This window comes from Cyprinodon variegatus, unplaced genomic scaffold (assembly GCF_000732505.1).
Source record: "Cyprinodon variegatus isolate N-32 unplaced genomic scaffold, C_variegatus-1.0 Scaffold1366, whole genome shotgun sequence".
Lineage (NCBI taxonomy): Eukaryota > Metazoa > Chordata > Actinopteri > Cyprinodontiformes > Cyprinodontidae > Cyprinodon > Cyprinodon variegatus.
In genome coordinates, this window is record NW_015151819.1 from 55,657 (window position 1) to 64,606 (window position 8,950).

At 40.0% G+C, this 8,950-nt stretch overlaps 1 protein-coding gene and 1 long non-coding RNA gene across 2 annotated transcripts in view; both read right to left on the reverse strand.

The window, feature by feature from the left end:
* Positions 1 to 2,617: 2,617 nt before the first annotated feature.
* Positions 2,618 to 5,400, reverse strand: LOC107103043. The gene is made up of 3 exons (XR_001482160.1): positions 5,260 to 5,400; positions 4,983 to 5,060; positions 2,618 to 2,704 (listed from the first exon to the last, which is right to left on the reverse strand). It is a non-coding gene; the product is annotated as an uncharacterized LOC107103043 (long non-coding RNA).
* An 81-nt stretch (positions 5,401 to 5,481) lies between these two features.
* Positions 5,482 to 8,950, reverse strand: part of LOC107103044 (Fc receptor-like protein 5) — a 4,274-nt gene continuing 805 nt past the window's right edge. The window contains exons 3-5 of the mRNA XM_015402556.1: positions 6,198 to 6,208; positions 5,821 to 6,096; positions 5,482 to 5,741 (exon numbers count right to left, since the gene is read on the reverse strand). Coding sequence (XP_015258042.1) covers positions 5,482 to 5,741; positions 5,821 to 6,096; positions 6,198 to 6,208 — 547 coding nt within the window. The remainder of the gene's footprint in view (positions 5,742 to 5,820; positions 6,097 to 6,197; positions 6,209 to 8,950) is intronic.

The following is an 8,950-nucleotide window of genomic DNA, read 5'->3' on the forward strand; positions in this document are numbered from 1 at the left end:
CCAGCGGTTGAATGACGAGATGCAGCTAAACATGTCAGCACTGATCAGATCAGGGAGGGGACCAGAGAAAATGATGGAGTCCGACACTGTTTTGGCAAACTTACACACTGAAGCAACACTAATTTTAGTGACCTCCGATGGGCGTAACCGGGTGTCATTACCGCCAGCGTGAATAACAATCTTACTGTATTTAACCTTATCCTTAGCCAGCAGTTTCTGGTAGGATTTGATGTCGCCTGTTCTGGCCCCCGGCAAACATTTGACTATGGTCCCTGGTGCACCTAAGGCAGGAACTTCTGATTTTATAGTTCACTCCGTGCCCAGAGAACAAGATTAGTTCCAATCAGTCAGCTGACAAGACGCAGCAGTTACCACATAGAGAGTCCCAGACGCTTAAGCCTTGAAAACTATAGAGAACAAAGCAGATGAAGGAAGGAAAATGATCCATGTGCTCAGAATTCACAACCAGAAGATCAGTGGTCCAAAGAGTTTCTGAAGGGACATCCAGGTCAGTGACATGAAACCATTCCAGGTTAGGTTAACAGCAGTGATGGGAGTAACGGTGTTGAAAGTAACGGCGTTACTAACGCCGCTACCTTTTTTTAATAACGAGTAATCAAAATGATTATTCTTACTGTAACTATAATGCAGTTACAATTGCCGACACCCAGTTACTGTGCGTTACTCAGGTCGCACAATTAACCTTTTTTCATGATAGGACTCGTGCGCGCGTCATGAGAGAGGGGAGGATGGAGAGTGAGGAGGACTCCAGCAGCAAAACAGCGTTTTCCAGATGGAAATACCGGTGTTACGTTGAGCTGCGCTTCTCCATCACATACGGTTTCCCCTGTATCTCCGCACAGCGCGGCGGCACGATTCAACGCGCAAGCGACAGGAAACGCTAAAGGCGCGTAACAGCCGCCCTGTGCTCGTGCCACAGGGGAACTACGGAGAGCGTGAACGATCAAATGATAGCCTATATGGAGAAAGGGAGAAATCTGGATGGATGGATGGGATAGATAGAGCTACATGTTGCAGTATCTATAACAACCAAAACACAGTTATTAATTTAATACACTCACAAACAAAAGTAACACAATAGTTACTTTTACTAGTAACTAGTTACTTTTATTGTAGAGTAACTCAGTTACTAACTCAGTTACATTTTGGGAGAAGTAACTAGTAACTATAACTAATTACTTTTCAAAGTAACGTGCCCAACACTGGTTAACAGGCAGAATCCAGCAGGAGTCCGAAGACAGGTCAGGCCAACAGATCAGAACAGGAACAGGCATGCTCAAAGGCCGAATGGGTCAGAATCAGGCAATCAGAACACAATCAGATACCCTAGAAAATTCTTAACAAAGGCTTATAATCTGGCCCTGATGACTGGTTAGGGGGCTGGTAAAATAGAAGCTGGAGCTGGTGGATCAGATAATAAGAAACTAGGCACAGCTATGCAGGAGACAGATATGAGTATTCAAGCCACTCATCAGCGCCAACATCATGACAGTAGCCTATGTAACATATAGGGTACTCCCAAAGCATGGCAACTGCACCTATCTAAATGGTTCAAAATTCAACTGAAAATCTAGCATATCTGAGAGAAAAATAAATGACACATAAAGCTATAAACAAAGCACACTATGTGTACACACACAGGCATCACATTTGAGTTTCTTGGCATACACATTGTTAGTGGTATACTTGAGTGCAAGATCTATATTCATAACTTTGCTATAGCCTATTGTTCCATTGCATTTATATTTGGATAGATTTCTATACTTATTACTTAGACATATGTTTTATTTGACAAATGGAATAATGATAATTCAGTAATAAAACAAGGGACGAACGTATATGCAAAAAAGCAAAACAGAATTTTCCAACATCTAGAGCGCACCTTGCTATAAGTCACACCCATTTATTTTATCTAAACTGGAAACATCCATATATAAGACACACCAGTTTATAAGCTGCTGATATCTACTGAACGTTCCACCACCAAACCAGTTCGAGGAGCTCTACATATCACCACTAGAGTTGGAACAAACAAGAATGCTAGTTCCCATTAGCTTGTTGGCTTGCGACAGTAAGAGCTCATAATGAAAAAGGGCTTTGTCAGCCCTTTATTTCAGCTCAGTTGTAGTTGCACACATCCTCTCTTGTTTCCACAGTTTAATGCAGCAAATAAATTAAAAAATGTCTGAAATCGAGACATTCGTTCTCTGTCATGCCTGCTTCTAACATGTGCTTGTGCTAAGTAAAAGACCCCCTCTGCTCTGATTTTACTTTTGTCTTCAAACCCACTGGTGGTGAGGATAACTCCACAGAAAAGCTACACCTACATAAGATGGTTCAAAGCATGGAAAAACAATGACGGCTTATAGTCCTAAAAATACAGTACATGAAAGAAGGTCATGAATATCGATGGCAGGCTTTCTGGCACCTCCTCCAGTGGCCACTGCCACGATTTGTGCCTGCTGTCTTTAAAATGTCTACTGCATTCTAATATGTGATGGTTAGAAAGTAGTAGATTACAAACACAAAATCCAGACATCCTGTTAATTATCCTTTAAATTCAAGCCTTTATGATGTAAGATAGGAGCATTTTTACCTCTAGTTCTTTGTTTTCTGATGTTGATTTGTCCATAGCTGAGTTCCTCTGTTCTCACATCTGTGTAGATTGAAGTTGCTAAATGCTCTGTATAAAAAAATATACAAATCATATTATTAGTTTAAGTACTGCAGTTATATTATTACTCTATTCTGTAAAGTATTTAATATTACTCTGGTAACACTTTAAAGATTTTTCTTTCTCAAATGCAAGCTAATGAGAGAGACAAGCGGTAGGAAAAAGCATGAAGTGCTAAAACCACAGAGCCTCACAGCTACATCGATGTAACCACACTATAAAGGCTGCTAGATATATCTGCAGACCAGCCTGCAGTGAAAACAGTCACAAGTGGCAGACAACAACCCACCAGCACCCACAGACGGAAAGTGCTGCTGAGGTTTTACATGCAACTCTAACTGATTAAACCATTAGACTTCTAGGTTTAGAGTGACCTGATCTAGTTGTATAGGATCTTTATTTTATCCTGTATATCCAATCTCTGAGAGGGTACACCTATCAATAACCTATTATTTCTTTTCTTAAAAACACTGTTGGGACACAAGCTTTGATATCAACAAATTGTCACCTGGTTTTTGGCAGGATCAAAGGACAGAAGAGAATAAACAAGAGGGGCTAAAGAGGGTTGAACACCATGGATGCACACATTTTGTTTGGTCATTGTGTCAGGTTGGGTGGAGGTTTGAAGATGACCCAAATGCAAAGACTGAAGCTGAAGTGGTTTCTTGCAGATTTAATAGCAAAAAGTAGTGATGGGCTATCTGAAGCCAGGCTTCGAGGCTTGTACCGAGTAATAAGGGGGCGTGTCAATGAAGCCCCGCTTCGAGGCCTGTGTTGTCTTGTTGAAAACCACGTGACTGGCAACAAACGAGGCCTCGCATTGCATTGGTCACGTGACTGCTTCATTTTGCGTGTCGGTTTTCAAAATAAAAGCGCGATGAATCCTGTTGCTTCGTGGGTTGTAGTAGAAGCTGTTAGCACTTTCAATGTTGCCAATAAATTACAAGTCATTGTCCCGTACAGCAGGGGGCTATTGGCCGGCGATACCTTGATAAACCTACACACAACCTGCTACAAAATATCTAAAGAGAATTCTGATTATCTAATGTTTTTCTCCATTTTGTGCATGATTTAGTTATAATATTGTTGTTTTTTTTAGCATTATAATACTAACCTGTTTTTATCCCTGTTATATTCCCACCACATTGCAAACATTTTAACAAACTGTTGAAAGGACTGCAAACAACAGAAATCAAACTTCTCTGTACTGAGAGTAAAGGGAGGGCTGGTCTTAATATCTATGAGTCCTATACACATATCATTGAATAATTGGATTCTATCTTTAATTTTTTTGCATTTCTTCTTTTCATATTTTTCCTCTAATTTTCAAAGACCGCCTAGTATTCCTGGCAGCCCCAAGTTTGGAAATCTGCTTATTATCCTACTGCTTATTTTAATGAATAATTAAGCTAGAAAACTTTTATGTATTCTATTCATTTACAATGCGAAAAAAAAGGCAGCAAACATCTTAATGAGAAAAAAATAGCACACTGTAGTTTGCAGAGTCCCCCTTTTTTATGAGCGATAGTGGACTATACAAATTTTACTCTCTGTAACTCAGCCTGGACACAAGCTGGTACATCTGGCATTTGAAATACATATCAGTTAAAGTTTATTTTACACATAAACTTGTTTTTAAATGATTTTTTTCACTTCTGTGCCTATGTGTGACAGCGCTGGTAAAGAGAATATCTATGAGATATTTCAGGAACTGATGCGACTGTGTTATGGTTATAAAGAGCTGTTGTATGCTCTAGCAGAAACTAGCTGAACTAACAGAAACTACTATTCTGATAACAAAAGGAGAATATGCAGTCGTACGGCTATGTCTGAATGTCAGTAATTTTAATAATAACTGTATATTTAGGGCTTAGATACAAACATTTAGTACACTTTTAGCAATTTTTTCAGTGAAGTCTGTGAATGAAAGCAACTGGTCGTCTTTCAGCGGAAGCTTTTTGATGAGAAACAGGAAAGTGGACGACCACAGAGCTGCTAGTCTGTTAAACAGAACAACCACAGCCTGCAGACACAGACGCTCCGACATGTTGATTTGTCTTAAGTGTCTCCTGTTTAGAGACACCAAGTAAGCAGGGGAACTCTGGTGTACAAAGAGGCACCGATTGTTCAGTATTGATCAGTACAGAGGAAAAATATAAACATTCGATGAATATTGAAATGAATATTAGAGAACATTGCCAAGAAAACATACTTTAGACAAAAAAAATCCACTGAGCGTGATATTTTCAGGTTGGACCTTGACAACAATATCCTTCATCATCCTTACCTCTGCTGGGTTTAACTTTCTGCTGCTGTAGCTGAGTTATTTGGATGTCACTGTATGTGATGTCATCTCCTCTCTGATCTGAAATAAACAGAGATTACCCATAATCCAGTGCTTCACATTGTTCACTGCTGGGGAAATTAACTCAACTGATGATAAAAATCTTTGAACTTTTTTTCTATTTGAATAAAATATCTTGGGAAAAAAAGATACACCAATTAAGCATTTGCTTCGTTGTGGTAAAAGTAGAATTAGAAACTCAAGATTATTTTTTTCTCACCTTTTGACTTCTGGCAATGTTTTTTCACCAGTAGAACCAGCGAAACCAGTAGAAACACAACAACAAATAGAAATATACAAGGCAACAAGATGACGTGAAGAGGTGTCTTTGGAGGAGCAGGAGTGGTGGTTTTCTCTGAAATGAAGAAATTTCTAAATTTATAATTTCGTCAATAAATTATAAGATTTTAATGATGGAAGTCAGGAAACAAAGAGATGAAGATCATTGATCCTGACCTTCAACAGAGATCCTGCTGGATGGAGACTCTCCATGACCACTGATGTTACACCTGTAGAGGCCTTCATCAGAGCTGGTCACATGGTGGAGGGTCATGTGACCTTTGGGCTCAGTCCTGATGAGGGAGCCATCTTTATAGAAAGCAGCTGGGAGGTTGGAGGGAGTGGTCTTTGTTAGACAGCTCAGAGTGACGTCATCTCCCTCCATCACAGGGAGGACAGGACTCTGCAGGATCACTGATCCACCTCAACACAGAGACAAACTACAGCATTTCATCCATTTCCACACAGCTTCATCAACACTAACTCCACAGTCTGATCTTACCAGTGACAGTGAGCTGGATGCTGCTGCTGGCTGCTCCCTCTCTGGACGACCAACACCAGTAAACTCCACTGTCATGTTCTCTAATGCTGCTGGTTTTGCAGGTAGAACCTTCTTTTCTCCACCATCCATCTTCACACTGAGTCCTGGTTCCTCTGGTTGTGTTCCTCCATACAGTCCATCCAGCAGAGCTGTTGTTCTCCTCACAGCTCAGAGACACAGAGTCTCCTTTAAAGAACTGAGATCTGCTGGGACTCACAGTCAGAGCAGCTGGGAGGACTGGAATGAAATGAGAATATAAACCAAATATCTTCTGACAATATATACCAAATATAAATTGTTTTTTTAATCTTCAATCAAAAACTGAAAATACGTATAACCTTGGTTTATTCTGCAGCACAACAGGAAACAGAGACCTACAGAAAACACATTTGGAGTAGTTTATATATATTTTCACAGTTATAATCTATAAACCCTCCATGATAGTTCTAGTGTTTTCCTTAAAAATTTTCTCTAAGCTCGTTTCATGTGTTTATTTCAGTTATTAAATTGATCTTTTTTTCAGCACAGCATAAGCTTAACCTCTTTCATTAACTCAGTCTAACTTGTTTCTCCTCCTTCTGTTCCTCCATCAATCATCATCAGAGCAGCCAGTAATAATCTTTCTAACTCAGATGTTCTGTACTTACAAAGCAGCAGGCTCTGAGGTGTTTCCTTCATGGTTCCTCTCACTCATCTACCGGCTTTTCAGTTCTGCTATAGACATAGAATAAAGACCGCCCTCTTCCTCTATGTTGGTTGGTTTATCTCTCTCTTTACCAGAGCGCTGTGACTGCCTAGAATAGCAGTTATAAAAAACATCCTACACCACAGACCACAAGATGGGCCTGATTGTTAGGAGGTTGAAACATGTATAAAAAGTTGCTAGTAGACCAAAAGATGTAGCAGACAGCATGTGTAAACCTTTTGATGTGTGTGTACAGTCATCAATATGCAGATCATATTCTCTTCTGCCCTCAGTTAGTGTATTTCAACATAACTTAGACAGCCAGCTGAACACATATGGTTCCAGCAATGAAGAGACACAATTCCTATTCTCTGTCTTCTCTGTCTTTACTGAAGACCATGTCAATTTGTGAAACTGTAAACATACAAAAAAGGATAATACACAAATGCTCTCGTATAATTAAAAAAAATGTCACACACTTAACATGTCAGGTGTACAGCCTCAGCTTTAGCATTGAGCTAACATTCAAATGCTGACAATATCAGCTCATTCTACACAGCGAATATAATGAAAAATAAAACACAGAAGTTCCTGAAACTACTGAAAAACATAAAATTACACTTTGACCATCTGCACAAATTGTAGGTAGAGGATATGGAACTGTAAACATTTACTAGATACAATGAGATTTTTGAGAAATTGAGAAACTCAACTGCAGCTGTAGTTTTTGCTTTTTTCTATTAGCACTTCTAAAAGTCAGGTACAAACTAACACAAAAACAAACAAAACAAACTCTCTTGATCTGCCCTGATAACTGGAACTTAACTGCTCATTTAACTCACCTGCCTGGTTCTGCCCAGTTCCTAATCATCTCTGATCTCATCCACCTGTAGGTTCTGCTTTATATTTGGTCCAGCCCAGCTATCAATGCCTGATCATTGTTTGATTTTTGTTAGATTTCTGTTTCTCCTGTCTGTCGGTTTTATTAGTTTTAGTTATTTACAGGATTCATGTCTTCAAGTTTTGTTACCTAACCAGTTTGAGAGAGCATTTCAGCCTTTCCCTAGTGGTTCTGATTTCCTGATTCCCTTCCCTCTCATCCACTGGCCCTGTCTGATCAGTTGCCTGAACCTCTGTTGGACTGCTGCTGGATTCTGCCTGTCTGTGTCTGTGCATTTTTGTCAGAGCTGGTTGCTCATTCTCTAACTTGCCTTCACACTCTGCTGGATTCCTGGAACCCGGATAGTTCCTGTGTGGATCAGAATACCTGACTGCAGACTCTTGTATTCCAGTACTACACCAGTCTGATCTGAATCTGATGGACTGAACTGCTAAACCAGAGTGTCAGTGATTGAGCGGTGCCCCGCCCCCCTCCTGTAGTTGTTGCAGGTTCGCAAATCCACATCAGCTCCGTGCTTCTGTTCTGTCTGTTAATCCTTTTATTTTAATAAATGTTTTGAACTTTCCTACTGGTTGTCTCACCTTTATGACAAAACTCTGCAGACTAAGACAACTCTTCAATATTTTGTTATAAATTATTATTTTATGTATTATGTTTATGCCCCGATTGTGCATGATAATCACAATAAAACACTCATAAAGCAAAATTTTCATATTTTTGTCATAAATGTCTCTTCCTTTTTCTCCTATTATGGGCTCTTAAAAAACGTACCACATTAGATTCCACAAACGTTCTTAAGTTCAGTTAATGTTCGTAAATGTTCACATTTTGGACAAAGAGACAGGTGGTTTGAAAGGGGTGTGAAGGAAGCCATTTATATTAGGAGATAAAAACCAAACTTAAACAGAGGGGGTGGACTCAGGTTCCAGCTCTCAAAAACCTAAAACACAGTAATCGATTTAAATTCCTTCCCGCTATCATCTCAACCCCCATCTCTTGGCAGGTGACCAAAACATCTCGCCTGATCAGCAAGGTCAACCATGACCCTTACTACTCCTTTTAAGAGACAGGGGCCAGTATTGGTTATTGCAGGCCAACAACGATCTCATTCACTCCCTATTACTAAACGGTGGACCTGTCTTTCGGTTCATTTTGCATGTTTACTAAGCCATATCAAGACTTTGTTGGGCTACTATATAAACCTTGGAACTCAACGTTAATGCAGCCAGCAAGCCAGCCATCCCACCATCCATTTTCTTCCGCTTTATCCAGGGCCTGGTCACGGAGGCAGCAGTCTAAAGGCCCATTCATACCTCACGTTTGGCCTGCACGTCCATATTTCTGTCCGTACGTTCTATCCGTTGACTCCTTCATACCTCCGTCTGTTGAGGTGTTCAATAACCCGTATTTCCTCTAGGTGGCAGTGCTGGGCGCCAATGATTCGTCATTGATCAAAACATGGCGATGGTCCAAGACCTGATTCTGTTGACATTTTGTACTAAAAA